Source organism: Plecotus auritus (assembly GCF_963455305.1).
Source record: "Plecotus auritus genome assembly, chromosome: 2".
Taxonomy (NCBI): domain Eukaryota; kingdom Metazoa; phylum Chordata; class Mammalia; order Chiroptera; family Vespertilionidae; genus Plecotus; species Plecotus auritus.
In genome coordinates, this window is record NC_137771.1 from 228,204,156 (window position 1) to 228,226,723 (window position 22,568).

At 55.1% G+C, this 22,568-nt stretch overlaps 1 protein-coding gene across 1 annotated transcript; it reads right to left on the reverse strand.

Annotated features, from left to right (window-relative positions):
- Nucleotides 1-1,703: 1,703 nt before the first annotated feature.
- Nucleotides 1,704-22,360, reverse strand: IFNAR1 (interferon alpha and beta receptor subunit 1). Its single transcript, XM_080655238.1, has 11 exons — nucleotides 22,177-22,360; nucleotides 17,197-17,320; nucleotides 14,944-15,125; nucleotides 13,816-13,973; nucleotides 13,588-13,738; nucleotides 9,957-10,071; nucleotides 7,764-7,960; nucleotides 7,533-7,675; nucleotides 6,454-6,604; nucleotides 5,175-5,317; nucleotides 1,704-3,650 (listed from the first exon to the last, which is right to left on the reverse strand). Exons 1-11 carry the CDS (start codon nucleotides 22,247-22,249, stop codon nucleotides 3,384-3,386), a joined length of 1,704 nt encoding a protein of 567 aa, XP_080511364.1. The 5' UTR covers nucleotides 22,250-22,360; the 3' UTR covers nucleotides 1,704-3,383.
- Between the last annotated feature and the right edge of the window lie 208 nt (nucleotides 22,361-22,568).

Genomic DNA, 22,568 nt, shown 5'->3' on the forward strand with positions numbered 1-22,568 from the left:
CAGGTTCGATTCTGGCCAAGGGCACAGGTCAGGGTGCATGTGCAGGAGGCAACCAATCGATGTGTCTCTTTCACATCCATGTTTCTCTCTGTCTTTCCCTCTCTCTTCCATTCTCCCTAAAAAGCCATGGGAAAATACCCTCGGGCGAGGATTAACAGAAAAGATAGCCCTGCTGCCAAGGAGCTGCGGGCAAACGCTAGAAACTCTCTCCCAGGGAGCGTGCCGGGCCCTGGTCACGGACATATGGACACGAGACCCCTACATGTGGGTCTTTGGGGTGGATTTCAGAGCGGATGATGTACTTTTATTCTATAAAATTCATAATCATTTTTTAAAATATATTTTATTGATTTTTTTACAGAGAGGAAGGAAGAGGGATAGAGAGTTAGAAACATCGATGAGAGAGAAACATCGATCAGCTGCCTCCTGCACAACCCCCACTGGGGATGTGCCCGCAACCAAGGTACATGCCCTTGACCGGAATCGAACCCGGGACCCCTCAGTCCGCAGGCCGATGCTCTATCCACTGAGCCAAACCGGTTTTGGCCATAATCATTTTTTATGAGCAAAACTCCGGAGTACCAAAGTGTGATAAAAACTGGGAATAGCCGAAACCGGTTTGGCTCAGTGGATAGAGCATCGGCCTGTGGACTGAAGGGTCCCGGGTTCGATTCCGGTCAAGGGCATGTACCTTGGTTGCGGGCACATCCCCAGTGGGGGATGTGCAGGAGGCAGCTGATCGATGTTTCTCTCTCATCGATGTTTCTAGCTCTCTATCCCTCTCCCTTCCTCTCTGTAAAATATCAATAAAATATATTAAAAAAAAAAAACAAAAAACTGGGAATAGTCTCCTCTTTCCACTGGAGAGAAGGAAAATGTTCTTCCTCCTCGTCCGTCCGCTCCCCGCAGCCCGTCTGGCTGACGGTCTGGGACGTTCTCAGGACGGGGTGCGGCGGAGTCACTCGTGGCAGGAGTCACGTGGAGGGACGTCCCATTGAACCCGCGGTGGAGAGGCCCGCCTTCCCCACGTGCTCCTTCTCAAGGCCTTTTCTCTTCTAAGCCAGAGTATCTGCTCCACCCACTGTTTCTTTTCTTCGTCTTCACCCATCACTGCTTCCTCACTCGCAGGCCCCTCCGCGGGAGCTCGCGCTCAGGGGGACCGGCCACAAGGGGTGACCCGCGGCCTCTGGCTGGCATTGTCGCTGCTGCTGAGGAACAGGGCGCTTCTTGGGCATCAGAGGTGAATTTGCTAAGTATTTCGCTTCCCTGTCCATTTTGGGGGAAATACCGAGAAAGCTTGTTGGGAACAGTAAAATGGAAGGGTTCCCGACGGAATGTGGGATGCAGCAGCCTAGGAGGCAGGGCCGCGTGGGGTGGGAGTCTCCGTAGGAAGAGCTGATGCTGTAGGAAAAGAAGTATTTGCACGAGGAAAGCCGTGGAGTCCCGCGCACAGAGCAGCACCTGCACCCACTCCTGCGGCTCCCGCCCGAAGGCAGCTGAGGTTGGGAAGGAAAGCACCTGGGCTGCTTGTGGGGGGGCGGGGGGGAGGAACAGGGGAGGGGGCAGGGACGGGGGCGGGGACACTGTGCGGGGTCGCAGGCCCCAGGCTCTGGCCCCAGCCCTCCCTTATGAGAACTTGGGAAGGCCCCAGGGGCAGCCCGTTGGTGTAGAGAAGTTTACTAAGTTCAAGCACAACAACAAATCAGACTTTGGCTCCAGTTTTATTACATAAAACTATTTACAGTGCCAGACGTCTTCAAACTATGGCCTGCGGGCCACAGGCGGCCCGCCGAGGACATGGATCCGGCCCGCCGGGTGCCACTGCCTGTCCTGCTTAGCAGCCAACTCGTCCCGGGCCCGCAGTGCGCATAGGAATTTGTTCATAGTTTTTTTTTTAAACTATAGTCCGGCCCTCCAGCGGTCTGAGGGACAGTGAACTGGCCCCGTTTAAAAAGTTTGAGGACCCTTGAACAGGGCTTCGGGCAAATGTACAATGAAATCACTGGTACAAAAGACTTCTGCATAAAAATACTGGTGTGTCCTTCCAGACGCAATACACACACAGATGTTGTCAGAAGCACGGGGTTCAAATGTCCTGTTTCATCCACGCGATCACGTCTCCCGCACTCCTGTGTGCTGTGCAGGCCCTGCCCCGCGGGGGGCACCGGGGCTACCGGGAAGGCCCTGCTCTCAGCCCGGCCTGGCGGGGCAGACAGACAGCAGACAAAACAAATGCATGACGCGCCAGGCAGCTGGGGTGGAGGCGGGGTGTGTGTCCCTGCACCCTCCAAATCCCGAGCCCCGGGCACCGCTGGGAAAGGGCGCGGCCCAGATTATAGTGTAAAGTTGCTTTGTGTAGGTGGCCGTGCCCGGTCAGACGCTGAAGTTCCGAGCTGCTGCTTTCTAATGGGACCTGTACTTGGTGCTCCTGGACCTGGGCCACCTCGGATGGTGTGCACGCGCAGGTGTGCACGTCTAGAGCTGTGTCACCATTCACGCCTACATTACTCTACATGCTAGTCCTGGCTGCGCTGAGAAGCCTCGCGTACGTTCCTAGATGCTTGTCTGGCCTCCCCGAGGCCCATCGGGTTGGAATCCGAGGCAGGTTCCTGGGCTCCCGAGTCCACGGTTTTCAGAAAAACCCCGTCAGCTGCAAACAAGGCCGCCCGCTGTGCTGACCGCGGGAGGCTGCAGGGCCGGCGAGCAGGCCCCCGAGGACCACAGAGCCCTGCGCCCCATCTTAGGGACCTACCCCCACTGGTGTGTTAACTGGGGCGTTGGGGATTTCCCTCTGGCGCACCCCACACAGGCAGGCAAGCCCAGGGCCCCCGTGCTGGGCACGCCCTACTGGGCACTGTGCCCCGACCGGGATCGAGCCGGCGGCCTTTCCGGGCACGGACAATGCCCAACCCATGGAGCCACACGGGTGGGGCGGGGTGTCTCCCAGAGCAAATTACTCTTCAGAAAGGGGTCGGGGGCGGGCACTCAGCCTCTCCAAGGACATCTCCTCGGGTCTGCTTCAGCGCAGACAGGCTGCTGTCTCCGGGGCACGGGGATGCGTCCGTGCCAGGCACCGCCGGGGCACCAGGCAGCGTAACTGGCAGCACCAGGCCTCCCTGGGCCGAGCTGGCACCGGACCCCAGGTCCCACCGGGGGCAGCGCCGTCGGGGCCGACTCGGCACGGACAGGCCCGTGGCTTCTCTTCCACGGCTCCCGCGTGGACAGGGCGGGGCAGGCTGGTCCCCATTCCTGTAGCTTCATCGGCCAGCAGGTCAAGAGCTCGCCTGTACGTTCAGGACCTGTGACCCAAGGTGTTTTTTCTTTTCCAACAAGCAGCCCCCTCTCGGCAGCTCCTGGAGGAGCCGGGGCTCAGGATCCCAGCGTCACGCAAACCTCCCGCCTGCTGAGTACGCGCCTGTCCCCGCCCCCGGCGGGCCCGGCTCCTCGCCGATGTGGCTGCCCCCGCTCTCGTCTTCAATGGAGTAGTTGCCCGAGTCCTGGCTCGCCTGGGAAGTGTATGTTTTGTGATCCTCATCCGTGCGATTCACTTCTGTGGGGACGGTGTCTGCATTCTCAACGACGAAGCACTGCGCAGTCTGCTCCACAGAAGTGGAGAGCAACAGGTTCTCCAGCGGCTCCTCAGGGAAATACTAATCAAAAAGGAGAAGAAGGGAAGCGGGTCATTTAAAGGGTGAAGTCGGCTTGCGGGTTCTCACGGCTGCGGTTTCACGTAAGAAGTCAGCTCCGAGCATGTCGCGTGCGTCACGACGTCCGGAACAAATCCGTCAGAGAGTCACGCACATGCGGTGTCGTCTCTGGCACGTGTATGACGGGACCTAAGATAGATGCGCGGTGCTGGCGGGCAGAGGCCCGAGGGACGGACAGCGAGAGCCCTGGACTGCGGGCCTGTCATTGGGAAATAATAAAAAACAGAATATCCAACCCACAAAGCTCCAGCAGCACAAATGGTAAGTTAACTTTCCCTGTTCGACCAGGACTAGCTGTTCAACGAGGACTAGCTGTTCAACCAGGACTAGCTGTTCAGCCAGGACTAGCTGTTCAACCAGGACTAGCTGTTCAACGAGGACTAGCTGTTCAACCAGGACTAGCTGTTCAACGAGGACTAGCTGTTCAACCAGGACTAGCTGTCCAACCAGGACTAGCTGTTCAACCAGGACTAGCTGTTCAACCAGGACTAGCTGTCCAACCAGGACTAGCTGTTCAATCAGGACTAGCTGTTCAACGAGGACTAGCTGTTCAACCAGGACTAGCTGTTCAACGAGGACTAGCTGTTCAACCAGGACTAGCTGTCCAACCAGGACTAGCTGTTCAATCAGGACTAGCTGTTCAACGAGGACTAGCTGTTCAGCCAGGACTAGCTGTTCAGCCAGGACTAGCTGTTCAGCCAGGACCAGCTGTCCAACCAGGACTAGCTGTTCAACCAGGACCAGCTGTTCAGCCAGGACCAGCTGTTCAACCAGGACCAGCTGTTCAACCAGGACCAGCTGTTCAACCAGGACCAGCTGTCCAACGAGGACTAGTTGTCCAACCAGGACTAGCTGTTCAACGAGGACTAGCTGTTCAACCAGGACTAGCTGTTCAACCAGGACTAGCTGTTCAACCAGGACTAGCTGTTTAGCCAGGACTAGCTGTTCAACCAGGACTAGCTGTCCAACCAGGACTAGCTGTCACCAGCGAGATTTAAGCTCTTTAAGCAGCAGCCACGAGAAGCAGAGTCTGTAGAAAAGGTTTTGACTCCGCGCCCTGAGAGTGACACACAGCACGCTGCGTGGCCCGGCCCGTCCGGTTCTTCTCCGCTCACAGCTCTGCGGGAGGCATCACTGGCCCCACCTCACAGCCAAGGGCACGCCAAGGGCACGGAGCTTGCAGTGCAAACGCATCAGCTATCTCCCCTCAGCTGCAGCGTCTCCGGCTCCAAAGCTGAGGCTGCGCTGTCCTCTGGGACAGGCCCGGAGCCCCCCATGGACCCAGCCCAGGCGGCCAGGAAAGGGAGGCCGAGGCCAGCCCCGCTCTGGGTACAGCGCCCGACAGCCGTTCCCACGGGCACTCGGAGGCCAACACCCCAAGGGCCGCGCTGTTTCCAATAACAAGGAGACAGACGCGCATGTTCATTTGAGGGCAAGTCCAGCTGCAGACAGAGCAAAGGCACCCACCTCGTCGATGGTGGAGGGCGGCTCCCCCGATGGGAAGAACACGTAATGGACCAGCTTCCCGAGGGCGGTCGCAGCGCAGAGGACGAGCAGGGCGGCGAGCGCAGTGCTCACGCCAGCCGCCAGCCTGGCTCCGGGGGCGCCCCCTGAAACAAGCACACGACGTCAGCCGGGTGGGGTCTGGCACAAGCACGCCCAAGGCCCTGAGAGTTCGCAGCAGAGAAAGAGCCGGTGAAGGAAATCTAGTTTTTAAAGTTTATTTAAAAAAATATATATTTTATTGATTTCAGGGAGAGGGAGAGATAGAAACATCCGTGATGAGAGAGAATCACTGATCGGCTGCCTCCTGCGCACCCCACACTGGGGATGGAGCCCACCACCCAGGCCTGTGCCCTTGACCAGAATCGAACCCGGGACGCTTCAGTCCGCAGGCTGATGCTCTACCCACTGGGCCACACCAGCCAGGACAGGAAATCTAGTAAATGAAAGTCTACTAAAGAGCCTGAGAAATACCTCGGGTGGCACCGAGCCCACGCCATCTGTTGGCCATGGCGTTCCTAAGAGGGGCCTGGGAGGGCATCCGAGACCCAGGTGAAGGGACAGTGTGACACAGAGACCCCGGCACCGCGTCCCCCAGCGCCGCACACACGGCCGCACAGGGACCAGCGCCAGGAACGAACACCAGACGAGACCACGCCCTTCCCACGAAAAACCCGGCTCCCGTGGAGCTGGCCGGCTCCCACAGGATAACCCATCAAGGAGCCGGGAAGGTGAGGTCTCCAGTGCTAAGGGCAGCACCCACAGGAAATCTACTGGGCGGATGCCGGATGACGGAAGAGCGTTAAAAAACTCGGAGGTGAAGTGGCCGTTAACAATGTTCTCGAAGCTCGAAGCCTGAGCTCATTGGACACGCTTCTGCAGTGGGACGAAGTACTGCACGCTTCTCAGTGAGCGGAATGGTTTTTAGGAAGTTGCATTTTTATTTTATCTTATTTTTTAAGTCCTCGCCCAAGGATATGTTTCCACTGATTTTTAGAGAGAGTGGAAGACAGAGGGAGAGATGGAGAGAAATATCAGAGTGAGAGAGATACGTTGATGGGCTGCCTCCTGCATGCTCCCCGACCAGGGCCGGGGCCGGGGAGGAGCCTGCAACCGAGGTCCATGCCCTTGACCGGCATCGAACCCGGGACCCTGTGCTCCCCAGGCCGACGCTCTGCCCGCTGAGCCGCGCTGGCCGGCGCTGGAGATGCCTTTCTCGGAAGACGCGCCGGGGGCTGCGCACCTGCTTCTGTCCTGGCGCACGCCGTGTTGCTGGGGCGGCTGTGCTGGCTCCTCGGCCCGCCCTCCAGCAGCGCCCGGGCCGCCGCGCAGTACACCGTCCGCGGCTTCAGGCTGGGGACCGTGAAGTCGGTTCTGTGCTCCACAAAGGTCTTCTGTGAAAGACAAGCCGCATTGGCCCCGCGGACTCGGACGGGGAATGTCCGCTTTCCCAATTCGCTACAGATTCGCCCCGAGACTGGCTCCCACACAGCGGACACAGGCTCAAGAGAGAGACAGGCGACTGGGACAACACGCTAGGACCCAGCCAGAAAGTCAGCGATGCTGCTGCCGAAGAGCAATGTGGTTGTTTTTAAATTTCAATTACAACAACGTTTTTATGGGCTTTAGAGAGAGGGAGAGGGTTAGAGGGACAGAAACATCAGCGATGGATGTGAGAACCGGCCCCGCCGCCCAGCCTGGCCCCGCCGGCGGTGACTGCTCTGTGCAGGGGCGGGAGGGCAGCGTCGTCCTCCTTCGTTGTGATTGTTTTGGGAGGCCGTTTATTACCGCCGAGGACAGTGAGACAGGGAGGACCGCGAACAGAAGCAGCAAGTGGCAAGCCGGTGCTCTGGCTCCCGGGGAAGTGAGAGGAACTGCCCGCTGCCCCCCCACCCCCACCCCGGCTGCAAGTCTCCTGAGGTCCCCTGAGGTCAGGAGAGGCGCACCTTGGCGGGGGGGGGGGGGGAGGGGGGGAAGGGAACGGTGCGGACATGCTCCCTGGAGGGACAGTGTGCCCACAGAGTCTTAAAGTCTAAAAATTCCCCTATAATTGTAACGTCAAGCTTTTTAAAAAATACATTTGTATTGATTTCAGAGAGGAAGGGAGATGGAGAGAGAGAGATGCTGAGAGAGAATCACTGATGGGCCGCTTCCTGCACGCTCCCTACTGGGGATCGAGCCTGCAACCCGGGCATGTGCTCTGACCAGGAATCGAACCTTGACCTCCTGGTTCATAGGTCAACGCTCAATCACTGAGCCACACCTTTATTTTCACTCAATCAATTATAACTCTCAAGTACAAAACTGTACTGGTCTTTTTACCTCTGTATTTGAAGTGTTTTCCCAAAAACTAACTTCATAGGTGAGCAGGTGCTGGAACGCCATCTGGTCCTGGAAGCCGATGGCGACGTGGAGCGAGTGGCTGTCCAGGGGCTTCAAGGCCACGACCGGAGGCGGGATGACAGCTGGGGGAGGGAAGGCCGGCGTTAACTTAGACCAGATGAGACTGCCTCCAGGTTGAATTAGAATCCAGAGTACAAGCGACTGGCTTACCTCGTCTCCCAGCATCGAACTTCTCCTCCTCGGACCAGGGGGAGGAGCGGTTCCCGCGGGAGGCCCGGACACGGAAGTAGACCTCCTTCTGGAACATGTCCTGGGGCAGGGCGCACCGGGCCACGTGGGCGCGTTCGCAGCCCTGCACGTGCGCCCACTTTTCTGAATCGCTTCCAGGGAACCTTTTCAAATAGGAGCTGTTAAGACAAAAACAGTTTGTTTGTTTTTAATTCCAAACACACTGACTTAGTAGTATTTGTAGGGAGGGTCTGTAACAGGCAGCCATCCTGGTAGGGGCTGGGCTGTAAAGGTGAACGGTGCCTCGGGAAGTGGGTGCCGGGGACGAGAGCCTGTCCCTGGGGGAGCACCGGGGGCGCAGGGCTGCTCGGCCAGGGAGCTGCTGGGACACGGAGAGGACAGGAGTGAGAGCGCGGTGCCCAGAGCACGCCGTGTCTTGCTTGGCCGCACCGCAGGGTGGCTCCGGGTGGGCACGTTCCGTGCCGTGGAGTCCCGGGTCTCTCCCGTGCCCTCAGGGACGCCAGGGGCGCCTGGCAGCGGCCGTGGGGGCGTGCGGCCAAGGCCCTGGGCCGGGACTGAGGCCACTCGAGCCCCACGGAGAAGTGAGCTCTGAGGGAGGGAACATTCCCATCGGGAGGCAACATCGCACCCAGGACACGCCTTCGCCAGACAGAACCGTCGGCACTCCATGTTACAGAACACACACATCTTACATCATCCATGTCACCGAACGCACACATCTTACATCATCCATGTCACAGAACGCACACATCTTACATCATCCATGTTACAGAACACGCACACCTTACATCATCCATGTTACAGAGCACGCAAACCTTACATCATCCATGTTACAGAGCACACACATCTTACTTCATCCATGTTACAGAGCGCGCACATCTTACATCATCCATGTCACAGAACGCACACATCTTACATCATCCATGTTACAGAACGCACACATCTTACACCATCCATGTTACAGAACGCACACACCTTACATCATCCATGTTACAGAGCGCACACATCTTACATCATCCATGTTATAGAGCGCGCACACCTTACATCATCCATGTTACAGCACACACACCTTACATCATCCATGTTACAGAACACGCACATCTTACATCATCCATGTTACAGAACGCGCACATCTTACATCACCCATGTTACAGAACGCACACATCTTACATCATCCATGTTACAGAACACACACATCTTACATCATCCATGTTACAGAACGCGCACATCTTACATCACCCATGTTACAGAACACGCACATCTTACATCATCCATGTTACAGAACGCGCACATCTTACTTCATCCATGTTACAGAACGCACACACCTTACATCATCCATGTTACAGAGCACACACATCTTACATCACCCATGTTACAGAACGCGCACATCTTACATCACCCATGTTACAGAACGCGCACATCTTACATCACCCATGTTACAGAACGCGCACATCTTATATCACCCATGTTACAGAACGCGCACATCTTACACCACCCATGTTACAGAACGCGCACATCTTACATCATCCATGTTACAGAACGCGCACATCTTACATCATCCATGTTACAGAACGCGCACATCTTACATCATCCATGTTACAGAACGCGCACATCTTACATCATCCATGTTACAGAACGCGCACATCTTACATCATCCATGTTACAGAACGCGCACATCTTACATCATCCATGTTACAGAACGCGCACATCTTACATCATCCATGTTACAGAACGCGCACATCTTACATCACCCATGTTACAGAACGCGCACATCTTACACCACCCATGTTACAGAACGCGCACATCTTACATCATCCATGTTACAGAGCGTGCACATCTTACATCATCCATGTTACAGAGCGCGCACATCTTACATCATCCATGTTACAGAGCGTGCACATCTTACATCATCCATGTTACAGAGCGCGCACATCTTACAACAGATGAAGACACTGAGGCCCAGAGAGTTCACACAACCAGCTGTGTCAGCAGCAGCCATGGGCAGAGCCAGCGCTGGCCTGAGATGCCCCGTCTCCAACAATGCAATTGTAGGGACCAGCCAGCCAGTGGGGGGTCCGGCCAGCCTGTGGGGGGGGCTGCAGGAGCGCAGCCCACGGACAGCAGGTGAGAGGGGGCGTGCGGGACAGAACTTACTTGAGCCACTGAGCTTGAAACGTCACGTTGTCTTGTATGTAATCCCACTTGAGAACATAGGTCTGATTTTCCAGAACGACCTGTATGTTTTCAGGAGCAGGCAGCTCATTTTCAGCTGGAAGACACAGAATACACAAAAGCACGTCTACTCGAGCGAAATCCACGTGGCGAGAATGCTCACTCTCAGCGGGGCGGGGGAAGGCGTGCGCTCTGTCATTGCGTGGTTCCGATAGTTATGCTGCGCGTCCACGCGTGCACGGCTATGCTGCCACGTAAGAGGATGGGGAGGCCCATGTGTATCTGCTGACATACAAGGAGAGCCTCAACGTATCAGCTGAAATAAGCGACTGTCACATGTACGAAGCAGGACATTCTTTAAAATTCAAAATAAAACAGAACCGATAGAGAATCAAGATGGCGGCATAGGTAAACACTGTACTTGCTGCCTCTCACAACCACATCAAAATTACAACTGAAAGACAGGACAACGATCACCCAGAACCACGGGAAAGCTGGCTGAGTGGAAGTACCACGACTAGAGAGGCGAAGAAAGCGCAGTGAGACTGGCAGGAGGTGCGGAGGCGCGGAACGGGCTGGCACTGGGTGTGCCACTTTTTTAACCGGGAGGGAGATACAAGCTCCAGCTTTCTCTGAACTCCAGTTCCGGGTGAGGCTCTGGGGGACCCAGACACATACGGGGAGAAACTGCTGTCTAGCATCGGGGCAGGGACGCGAGGGTGGCTTTCTCCCAGATGGAGGTGCTGGCAGCGGTCATTGTTCCTGCGCCGGGACCTCTCCAGTGCAGGGCTGACTGGCAGCCACTGCTGTTTGCTCTGCCCTGGTGATTCCCTGAGACCCCGCCCCGCCCAAATTACAACCCCACCCAAGCTGTGGGCAGCGGCTTTTGCGTAGGAATGGCCTGTCCTTTCTCAGCCTAAAACCTGTCAAACAAGCTGCAGCTGGGTCAGGGAGCCCCAAAGCTATCAAAAGAAGGCCCAAGGCCGGCAGCAGCAGCCGGCCTTGCTTCACAGCTGGGACTCATCTGGGCACCTCCAAACCTGATACAAAGAGGAGGAATCTGCAGATCTCTCTGGAGCTCCTGCTGGGTGGCCTCAGGCAGAGGATGACTTAGCACCTCCCTGGAGATCCAGGAGCCAGTGTACCCAGGGGTCAGAGTGAGACCATACCAGATTACAACTCCTCAGACCCATAGGGACACACTCAGGGGGCAGACTCAGTGAGCACCAAAGCCCCACTGAAGCAAGTCCTGCCCCGTAAGGGTGTCTCCAGCACAGAAGTTCTCCCAGCATAGACACAGCTGATCCTCACAGACAATTGGCCTGGAGGTCAATTTCTCCCAGTGTACCAACAACAATCAAGGCTTAACTACAACAAGACTGTGCACACAGCCCACAAAGTGGTGCACCAAGAGTGTCCACCTCAGGTGACTGGGGAGGCTGAGCCACTGGGCCCCATAGGACACCTACCACACAAACCCACTCTATCAACACAGGGAAGCAGCCAAAATGTGGAGACAAAGAAACAGGTCACAAATGAAAGAAATGGAGGAAAGCAAACTACTGGATATAGAGTTCAAAACCACAGTTATAAGGTTACTCAAGAATCTTCTAGAAACTTCCAAGGAACTTAGTGAGACCTTCAAGGATCTTAGTGACAATGCCAAAAAAATGGAAAAGGACCAGTCAGAAATTAAGCATACACTGACTGAAATAAAGAATAATATACAGAGATCCAACAGCAGACTAGAGGATCCTAAGAATCAAGTCAGATTTGAAATACGAGGAAGCAAAAAACACCCAACCGGAAAAGCAAAATGAAAAAAGAATCCAAAAATATGAAGATAGTGTAAAGAGCCTCTGGGACAACTTCAAGCCCACCAACATCAGAATTATGGGGGTGCCAGAAGAAGAGAGAGAGCAAGATACTGAAAACCTATTTGAAGAAATAATGACAGAAAACTTCCCCACCTGGTGAAAGAAATAGACTTACAAGTCCAGGAAGCACAGAGAACCCCAAACAAAAGGAACCCAAAGAGGACCACACCAAGACACATCATAATTAAAATGCCAAGGACAAGAGACAAAGAGAGAATCTTTTTTTTTTTTAAACATATTTTATTGATATTTTACAGAGAGGAAGGGAGAGGGATAGAGAGCTAGAAACATCGATGAGAGAGAAACATCGATCAGCTGCCTCCTGCACACTCCCCACTGGGGATGTGCCCGCAACCACAGTACATGCCCTTGACCGGAATCGAACCTGGGACCCTTGAGTCCGCAGGCCGACGCTCTATCCACTGAGCCAAACCGGTTTCGGCAAAGAGAGAATCTTAAAAGCAGCAAGAGAGAAACAGTTAGTTACCTACAAGGGAGCACCCATACGACTGTCAGCTGATTTCTCAACAGAAACTCTGCAGGCCAGACGGGAGTGGCAAGAAATATTCAAAGTGATGAATAGCAAGAACCTACAACCAAGATTACTCTACCCAGCAAAGCTATTATTCAGAATTGAAGGTCAGATAAAGAGCTTCACAGATAAGAAAAAGCTAAAGGAGTTCATCACCACCAAACCAGTATTATATGAAATGCTGAAATCTTTAAGAAAAGGAAGAAGAAGAAGAAGGTAAAGATAAAAATTATGAACAACAAATACATATCCATCAACAAGTGAACCTAAAACTCAAGTGAATTAAAAACCTGAGGAACAGAATAATCTGGTGAATGTAATAGAATCAGGGGCATAGAAAGGGAGTGGACTGATAATTCTCAGGGGGAAAGGGGTGTGGGGGGTGCGGGAAGAGACTGGACAAAAATCGTACACCTATGGATGAGGACAGTGAGGTGATGAGGGCTTAGCGTGGGGTGGGAACCGGGTGGAGGGGAGCTATGGGGGAAAAAGAGGGACATCTGTAATCATCTGAACAATGAAGACCAAAACAAATAAAAACCAGAACCACTGCCAGTCTGTACACGCTGATAGAAGCCCAGCCACCTGCTCTCTGAGGAGTGGAAACGGGGAGGGAGGCAGGAGAGGAAAACAGCACTTCACATCCCGCCCTGCGGTTTGACTTAAATAACAAAGCACGGCCCGGCCGGCGTGGCTCAGGGGGTGAGCATCGACCTATGAACCAGGAGGTCACGGCTGGATCCCTGCTCAGGGCACATGCCAGGGCTGCGAACTCGAACCCCAGTAGGGGGTGTGCAGGAGGCAGCCGATCCATGCTGCTCTCTCATCGTTAATGTTTCTCTCCCTCTCCTTTCCTTTCTGACAACAATAAAAAATATATTAAAAAAATAAATTAAAATCTTTAAAAAACAAACAAACAAAACCCCCACAAAGTATACTACATTTATAATTGAAATAAACAAACGTAAGCTCCCACCCTGGACCTGAATTGTTGGCACGATGTCACCGATGAAGTGAACCTACCGGGATGTTTTCCGACGTGAACACTGCGCTGGTAAGGCAGTTCTGCACGGCTAACTGTTCTTCCAGCAACTGCCGGCCCTTTTAGTGGGTTCTGAACCGTTTCTGGCTTGTGTAAATGCTGGTTTAACCATCCACTACACCACCCTATGCAGTTCAGCACCCAGCGTGCGAGAGGCCTCACCTGCGGTGCTCACGCAGCGCACGGGGCTGAACTCGGCGGGGTTCTGCTGCAGGAACAGGCGCGCCTTCACTCTCACACAGTACGTGGTCTCCGGCACGAGCTTGTGAATCTTGATTCTGGGGTATCTGGAGTGAAGAGTTTCATTTCTGGTCTGTAACGGAAGCGCACAAGCCAAACGTTAGGGCGAATGGGCCCGTCTCCCCGGCCACGGGCGGAGGCCGTGCTCACCTGCGCCCCCGACGCGTTGCTCCAGATGACCACGCTGTACGCGAAGTTCAGGCGGTCCAGGGCCCACATGACACTGTCCTCGGCTCCGGGAGGCGAGATGTTTACCGCTATGGCCTTGTCTTCGGCTTCTAGGTGGACCTCTGGAGGGCCGATCCGAGCTGTAAAGACCAGACTCTTACTGTGCGCCTTCACGACCGCGATGCCACGCACCCGCACGCCTCGGTGTCAACCTGACCCTCCCAGCGTGAAGCGCAGGCCCTGTGAGCCCACTGTCCCGGGAGACGCGGAACCCCCGTGGACACATACGTGGGTGACAGGCGTGCTGTAAGGAAACATGAAGATTACACAGGAAGAGAGGATGAGCGAGGGACGTCAGGCGAGTTAGTCAGGGGGAGCCTCCGAGACGTGACTGAAACGGGGAGCAAGCCACGCCAATGTCTAGGGAGAAAGCGTGCTGCAGGCCGGGCACTCAGGCCTGGCCCCCAAGATGGGCAGGGCCTCCCACGTTCGAGAGACAGGAGGGGCCTGGAATGGCTGGGTGGTGGACAATGAGGTCAGAGGTCACTCGTGGCCAGGCGGTAAGGAATCTGAGGGCCATGATTGGAGGAATGCCATGATCTGATTTATATTTGGGCCCAGCCGGGATGGATGGCACAGTGGTTGAGCATCGACCCATGAACCAGGAGATCATGGTTCGATTCCTGGTCAGGGCACATGCTCAGGTTGTGGGCACGTGCCCGGGTTGCGGGCTTGATCCCCAGTGTGGGGTGTGCAGGAGGCAGCTGATCAATGATCGTCTCTCATCATCGATGTTTCTATCTCTCCCTTCCTCTCTGAAATCAATCAAGAAAAATATCCTATATAACAAAGAGCTAATATGCTAATTAGACCTAACAGCAGAACGACCCTCCGGACGACCTTCCAGGTGAAGCTGGGGCTGTGAGGACTGGCCGAGGCCGCGGGGGGTTCTGAGGGCCGAGCCCCTTGCACGAATTCCATGCATCGGGCCTCTAGTGTATGTATAAAAAAAGAGATGAGATTGTTCATCATGCAAATGAGCGGGTGTGGGCAGTGAGCTGCTGGTAACGAGAACAGACCGCACACCGTAATCCCGGCAGCTGTTCTCACCTTGCTGGAACGGGATAAACGGGTCCAGCTCACGCCACGGAGAAGTATGGTTTCCTTCTTCGGCTCTTATTCGCAGTTTAATTTCCTCATAAACATTCATGTTGAGGGAAGAAAAGTCGCATGTGGCATTCGTCACATGTTGACACCCAGGCAGCTTTGTCCAATGATCCACCAACCCGGGTCTTCAAAACGAAAAGGCGAGAGAATGAGTGAGCGGCTGTCTGAGCACGGGAGCGAGCCGGGCGGTCTGTGCACACCGCGTGCAGCCAGCTCGGGGCTGCTTCTACTCCAGTTTCTGTCCTGCTGACGGGTTAGTGCCCCTGCCACCCTTTCCATGGAGACAGCAGGTTCTGGGTCAGAAGGAGGAGGGTCAGACAGAGTGACTGGAACATACACGGCTCTGTAATTTGGTGGGGGAAGCAGAGAAAGCGGGGCCCACAAGGCCAAGGGGACTGTGCTGACAGCAGCTGTGCCCGCCAGCCCACCACTTCATTCCTGGACCTCCTGCTCCTACTGGGAACCCGGGACCGGAGCGGATGGCCCGCTGGTCCGCTCCCATGAACAGCCACCGGCCCTAAGAGACCTCGGGGTCCATACAGTTTGGGCCCCCTCTGCCTGCGGATCCCGCGTTCCTGCTATGCCAGCACCGGAAACGAGGGGCTCCCAGAAACTTCCACTAACAACGCCCTCAAAGCGGACCCGTTCAATCCAAAGCCCCGGGACTAACGTTAGGTTCCTCCGACGCAGGAAGAAGCCCGTGGTCACCAGCGCCTCGAGCGAAGGCCCTGCTGTGACAGGGCGAGGAGTGGAGGCAGCGAGGTGGGTTCGACCCCTGCCCCTGCCCAGCGAGGCCTGCCCACCTGGGACGCTGGTCTGAGGAGGCGTTTTGTCCAGTCCAGGCCACAGTCCCGGCATTAGCTGATTTGGGGGTAATATTATAGACGTCATTTTAAAGATGCTTTATGACAACAGAAACTAGGAATGGTATCCAAATAATACCATTAAATTTTGGTGCTGACCCAGTTTCAAGTCTACCTTATTTTTAAAAAAGGAAACATTTTTAAAAAAATTACCAAAAATAGCCCAGCCGGTAGAGCTCGACCCATGAACCAGGAGGTCATGGTTCGATTGCCGGTCAGGGCACATGCCTGGGTTGTGGGCTCGGTCCCGGGTAGGGGGCGTGCAGGAGGCAGCCGATGGATGATGTTTCTCTCTCTCTCTCCCCTCCTCTCTCTCTAAAAATCAATCAAGACACATTTAAAAAAAAAATTACCAAAAACAACACATCCTTCCTGGCCAGTCACCTCTTCCTTGACCTGCCTGAGCTCTAGACTCGAGCTGGTGTTCATGACGCCTCACTCCACCATAGACGTGCCCGAGACCCCTCCACGGCAGGCAGCCATCCATGTTTCGCTCTCACACCAATGTTTCTCTCGCTCTCCCTTCCTCTCTCTCTAAAAATCAAGTTAAAAAAATTACCAAAGCTGTGAGATTACCAATCTCCCGGTTTTATCGACCATCCGCTGGAGAACAAGAGCGTGTGGCCAGGGGTGCGGGGTGCGGGGTGCAGGGTGCGGGGTACAGGGTGCGGGGTGGCATTCCGGTCCCCGACGCCCTGCACCTGCTTCTTCGTCGCCTCTTTCCCGCACAGGGAGCGTCAGCAGACAGGCCCGACACCGGCGCCAAGCACTGTCCCTGAGCTCCGTTTCCTTCTGGAAGCCTCTCTGCTGCCGCTCCCGCCTGCCCACCCTCTGGGCGATGAGGAAGCAGGAAGTCAGCCCTGGGAGGAGACACTGACATTCCCGCGGAGCTGCCGGGCCAGCACGCTGCTGTTTACACCTCGCCTCTAACATGAACACGCCGTGTGATGGAGGCGACAGGGAGCGCTGGCCTGGGAGGCCTGTGTCCTGCTCCACGGGACAGGCCTCGCAGCCTCTCCCGCCCCCTCCGGTGACCGCGATGCTCCGGCTCCGGCTCAGATTTCCAGTCACAGGACAGGCCGCCCAGAGCGGGACGGTGCGGGTGCGGACTAAGCTGCCGCCACCGCCACCCCCACAGCCCTCTGGCGGCAAAGCCCAGAGAAATTGGACTAAGTGTCTGTCTGCCGAAAGGAAGCTCTAGATATTATGTAGACGTACCATTTCTCTAACGACTGGGGGAAAGCCCTAAGCGTCCCAAAAATCTGAAAGAAAGGCTGGCATTAAAACTATAAAAATGCTCCAGATGGTCTGGCCACCAGTGAGGGGCACGTACATTTGGTAATCTGCTGAAACAGTCCCGTCCCCGGCAGACTCCCTGCTCTGGTCCCACCGCAGCGTGAAGGTGTCATCGAGGATGTCGACTTCCACATTTTGGGGAGGTTTTAGCGTTGTTCCCCCTACACAGGTAACAAGAAAGAAGAGTTACAGACACACCACAGACAGCCTTTAAGATGTTCTCCTTCCCTCCAAAGAGTTACAGACACACCACAGACCGTCTTTAAGATGTTCTCCTTCCCTCCAAAGAGTTACAGATACACCACAGACCGTCTTTAAGATGTTCTCCTTCCCTCCAAAGAGTTACAGACACACCACAGACCGTCTTTAAGATGTTCTCCTTCCCTCCAAAGAGTTACAGACACACCACAGACAGCCTTTAAGATGTTCTCCTCCCCTCCAAAGAGTTACAGACACACCACAGACAGTCTTTAAGATGTTCTCCTTCCCTCCAAAGAGTTACAGACACACCACAGACAGCCTTTAAGATGTTCTCCTTCCCATGCCAAAACCGGTTTGGCTCAGTGGATAGAGCGTCGGCCTGTGGACTGAAGGGTCCCGGGTTCGATTCCGGTCAAGGGCATGTACCTTGGTTGCAGGCACATCCCCAGTGGGGGGTGTGCAGGAGGCAGCTGATCGATGTCTCTCTCTCATCGATGTTTCTAGCTCTCTATCCCTCTCCCTTCCTCTCTGTGAAATATCAATAAAATATATTTAAAAAAAAAAAAGATGTTCTCCTTCCCTCCAAAGAGTTACAGACACACCACAGACAGCCTTTAAGATGTTCTCCTTCCCTCCAAAGAGTTACAGACACACCACAGACCGCCTTTAAGATGTTCTCCTTCCCTCCAAAGAGTTACAGATACACCACAGTCTTTAAGATGTTCTCCTCCCTCCAAAGAGTTACAGACACACCACAGACAGCCTTTAAGATGTTCTCCTTCCCTCCAGAGTTACAGACACACCACAGACAGCCTTTAAGATGTTCTCCTTCCCTCCACATCGCTGATTTAAGCATGAAAACATTTACGTATAACAAAGGTAAGTGTATGAAAATCTAAGAACACCCACTGATTGCTCCCAGCACAGGGAGGCTGTTAACTAGTTATCTCTCTGCACCTGAGGGCTGGGAAAGATTGAGTTTCTTTAACCTATAAAAACATTGTATGTCAACTATTGGTACATACCAGTGGAGGTGGAAAAACAAAGGGGGAAAAGTAGGCTTTGTCGTTTTTTTTTTTTAAAATATATTTTATTACGTTTTTTACAGAGAGGAAGGGAGAGGGATAGAGAGTTAGAAAAATCAATGAGAGAGAAACATTGATCAGCTGCCTCCTGCACACCCCCTACTGGGGATGTGCCCACAACCAAGGTACATGCCCTTGACCGGAATCGAACCTGGGACCCTTCAGTCCGCAGGCCGACGCTCTATCCACTGAGCCACACCGGTCAGGGCGGCTTTGTCTTTTTTAAAATAATATTTGTACGGATTTCAGAGAGGGAAGGAGAGGGAGAGACAGAAACATCAGTGATGAGAGAGAATCATTGATCGGCTGCCTCCGGGACGCCCCGCACTGGGCCTGTGCCCGGACCAGGAATTGAAACGTGACCTCCTGGTTCATAGGTCGACGTTCAACCACTGAGCCCTGCCGGCCAGGCCAGGCTTCGTCTTTTACTGGAAAGAATTCTCTCTGTGTAAAAGCCAGTTTGTGTTCGGCCTGGAAGCACGTGATGCGAAGGAAACAGGGCCCACGGTTAAGCAGCCTCAAGCTGGTTTCACGTTCTAAGTTCCGACAAATACCCTCTGCTTCCTACACGGACAGAGCACGGAGCGGCTGTGCTTTCAGAGCTGCCGGCTCGTCCCAGGAAGGGCAACATCCCTGCGCGACACGCAGAGACCAGGTCTGCACGTTCACCTGTCGGCCACGCCCTCCGGGCACCTGAGGAATCAGGGGGGACCTCCTGGGGCCCTCAAGATCCTCCGCACAGGCCCACTCTTTCTCGCCTCCCAGCGCACATCTCCCACCGCTGCGTGCCCTCTCCCCTTTCTGGCCACGGCAATCGCATCTCTCTTCTCTGACCACCAGTCCTCCCAGACCCAGCGCACGTCTGAGCCCTTCTGGACAACCTTCCTCCAGCCAGGCAGCCCCTGCGGACCTGGGGGCCTGCGCGCTGCCCCCCATCCCACCCCGAATCGGGGAGGAGTCATAAAGCCCGGTGCCCGTCAGCTAGCAGGCTCTCACAACGGGGTGAATGAGCGTCTTTAAATGCTTCTTTGTGTTAAATAAACACAGATCTCCAACCTGATGCAGGCCCCGGAGGGCGGGTCTACGCAGCTGCACACGCCCGTGCATCCCTCAGCACCGAGCGCCATGCTGGGCGCACGAGCTTCCGTGCACAAGGGCCTGGCTTTTCCCTGAGGGTGACAAACTATGGCCGGATTTCAGGTTTATTTCTGGTTCCTACTTCTGCAAGCCTGTTATCTCCTTGTAGATTTTGCAACAGCAGGGGCTGGGCCTGGCTGCAGAACACGTTCTGCACCTGGACTGCTTCTGCTACTTCTTGGTTGGAGATTATGGTACAAAGTCAAAAGTGGGGGAGGGGCCCCTGGAGAAAATTTTCTGACGTTTTAAAAAATTTTCAGAGGTGATCAGTGAGTGTCCCCACCCTCTATTTCCTATTTCACACTCATATTCTCTGAGATTTCATCCCTGAACGGAATACTTCCCCTGTCCCTCCTCTAAACTCAATTCCCACCCCACTGGTTGGAGTTGTATAGGTTCCATGCATCTAAAGGCAGAGGGTGGGTTTATGGGGGTTGACAAAGGATCTGGTGGCATCTGTGGTGTCCACTCGAGAACATCCTGCTTCTACGATCCTGGGCCTGGACAGGCGGAGGAGCTCTGATGGGGTGACGGGGTTCCTCAGGGGCTCCGCCCTTCTACCGAAGGAGGGAGAGCCTGAGGGCGAGGCCTCCGGGCCTTGGTGAGATCCGCACGTCAGTGGACAGAGACTGGGAGGTAGATTCATCAACAGGATTTAGAGTTCACAGATTTCGTTCTATTACTATTAGCAATACCCTTCTGATAATAGTTTACTTCACCCCTTTAGCATGTAAATTACATAAACGGCACTTGATCCAAACTTCTATTTCTACAACTGGCTGCCTCCCACCTTTCACATTCACACGGACAACCAGACACGCTTACTAATTTTTAAAGTGACATAAATCCCAGCACACACATCCATACAAAGAGAACTCTCCTCCCACAGTTCGGATACTTGTCTTAGGGTAGGGCCGTGGTCGGCAAACTGCGGCTCGCGAGCCACACGCGGCTCTTTGGCCCCTTGAGTGTGGCTCTTCCACAAAATACCACGGCCTGGGCGAGTCTATGTTGAAGAAGTGGCGTTAGAAGAAGTTTAAGTTTAAAAAATTTGGCTCTCCAAAGAAAAGTCCATCGTTGTCCTGTTGATAATTGGGCTCTGTGGACGGATGAGTTTGCCGACCACTGGAACCGTTAGGGTCCCAGAATTGCACTTAGTAGGTTTAAAAGTATGAGTATTTGAAAGTCAGGGCAACACGATGATCTCAAGTTAGGGTTAACATTTCATTTAGCTTTGAACATTACTATTCCTTCGGAGAAAAAAAAGTAGGTTAATGAAAGGCGGGCTCTGTGCCCGGATTCCCAGAGTCTGATTTCCCAGTCAGCCACCGCCTCAGGCCAGTGACTCAGCCTCCCAAGGTCTTTCCTTGCTCAGCAGCACCCAGCCATGAGGACAGCGGTGCCTCGGGGTCATTTGTACCCTTCACATACTAGGAGTGCGTGGTGTGTAGTTAAGAGCACAGCACATGCTAGCTGTGTATAAACATTACTTTTAGCCCTGGCTCGTGTGGCTCAGTGCATAGAGCGTCCGCCTGCGGCCTGAAGGGTCCCGGGTTCCATTCTGGTCAAGGGCACATGCCTCGGTTGCGGGCTCCATCCCCAGGAGGGGGCGCGCGGGAGGCAGCTGATCAGTGATTCTCTCTCACCATTGATGTTTCTGTCTCTCCCTCTCCCTTCCTGTCTGAGGTCAATAAAAAAATATATAAAAATAAAAATAAAACTTACTTTTAGCAGCTCTCCGCTAACCCAAATTAAAATTAGCATCTTTTTAAAAATATTTTTTAAATTTTCAATTACAGATCTTAATGCACATCCTCCTGGGATGTTAATTTTACATGAAAACTCTGGGGGAAATGCCTATATTAAAGCAAACACTAGTTTAATGCAAATTTTCACGAACCAAAGGCATCAAAGAAATTACCACGGATTGCACCAAGGCCCCTACACCACCCACATACTGTCCTGTACACCATGTTTGCGGCAGAGTTTGAGAAAGAGGGCGCCATGTACCACACTGGGGTGCAGTTTTCTGAGCCAACAGTTCAGCATCTGAATCCCTAGGCAGCCTCCCGGACCCCTGGATTCCTGCCCAAACAGGCCATCCCCGTCCCCTCGTCCCCTGGGGCTGGGGCTGCAGCGAGAGGGGGGGGGGGGTCCGGCGGCGCACGTTTCCTTTGGGACTTCCTTTCAATTACATGCACCCGGGGGCACGGAAGTCCCCGCGACCCTCACCGCCGTCCCCCGCGGGACGAGCTGCTTGCTGAACGGAGACGGGCTTCGGGAACAGCAGCGCAGCTCATGGCCTTTCTAAACAGAAAGCAAGCTCGACCCGAAGGCTCTCCACACCCAGCGCCGCGGGATGGGCGGGGCCCGGGGAGCGGCGGGGCGGGAGAACGCCGGGCGGGGGGGACCGGGACCCGGCGCGGGCCGCCGAGCCAGCGGCTGGACGGAGCTCCAACACCACTTCCTCCTGTTTGAGTTTCCAGCCCAACGAGCGTCGTGGCCACGGATGACCTAGGTCCCCCAGAACGTCCGTGGCGGGCCACCCACCTCCCGGGGCCGTGGCGCCCGGCGCCGGGATCCCCGTCTCTCACCTGCCGCTGCGGGCAACACCCACGGCGCCCCGGCGACCAGAGCCACGGTCGTCACACCCAGGAGGGCGAGCATCCTCCGCGGCCCGCCAGCTACCCCTCCATTCACCGCCGGGCGCGCTCCTAGCTGAGCGGTGCCGCCCGAGGTTATTACCTCCCGGCAGCGGCCAGGCCCCAGCGCTCGCCCCGCCCCCGGCCCTCCCCGCCCCGCCCCCTCCCCTCCCCTCCCCGCCCCCTCCCCACAGCCCCGCCCCCAGCTCTCCGCGCACGCGCCGCCCTCCGCGCACGCGCCTCCCGCCCCGCACACTCCGCCCACTTCCCTCGCGCACGCGCCTCCCGCCCCGCCCACTCCGCCCACTTCCCTCGCGCACGCGCCTCCCGCCCCGCACACTTCG

What these genes read in the sequence shown, in the direction of transcription:
- IFNAR1 (XM_080655238.1), bottom strand. Translation starts at nt 22,249, where the DNA reads ATGCTCGCCCTCCTGGGTGTGACGACCGTGGCTCTGGTCGCCGGGGCG. An exon ending in GCAACGCGTCGGGGGCGCAG is followed by an intron (nt 13,739 to 13,815) that starts GTGAGCACGGCC and finishes CTTCCGTTACAG; the next exon opens with ACCAGAAATGAAACTCTTCA. An exon ending in CGCCCTCCACCATCGACGAG is followed by an intron (nt 3,651 to 5,174) that starts GTGGGTGCCTTT and finishes CTTTTTGATTAG; the next exon opens with TATTTCCCTGAGGAGCCGCT.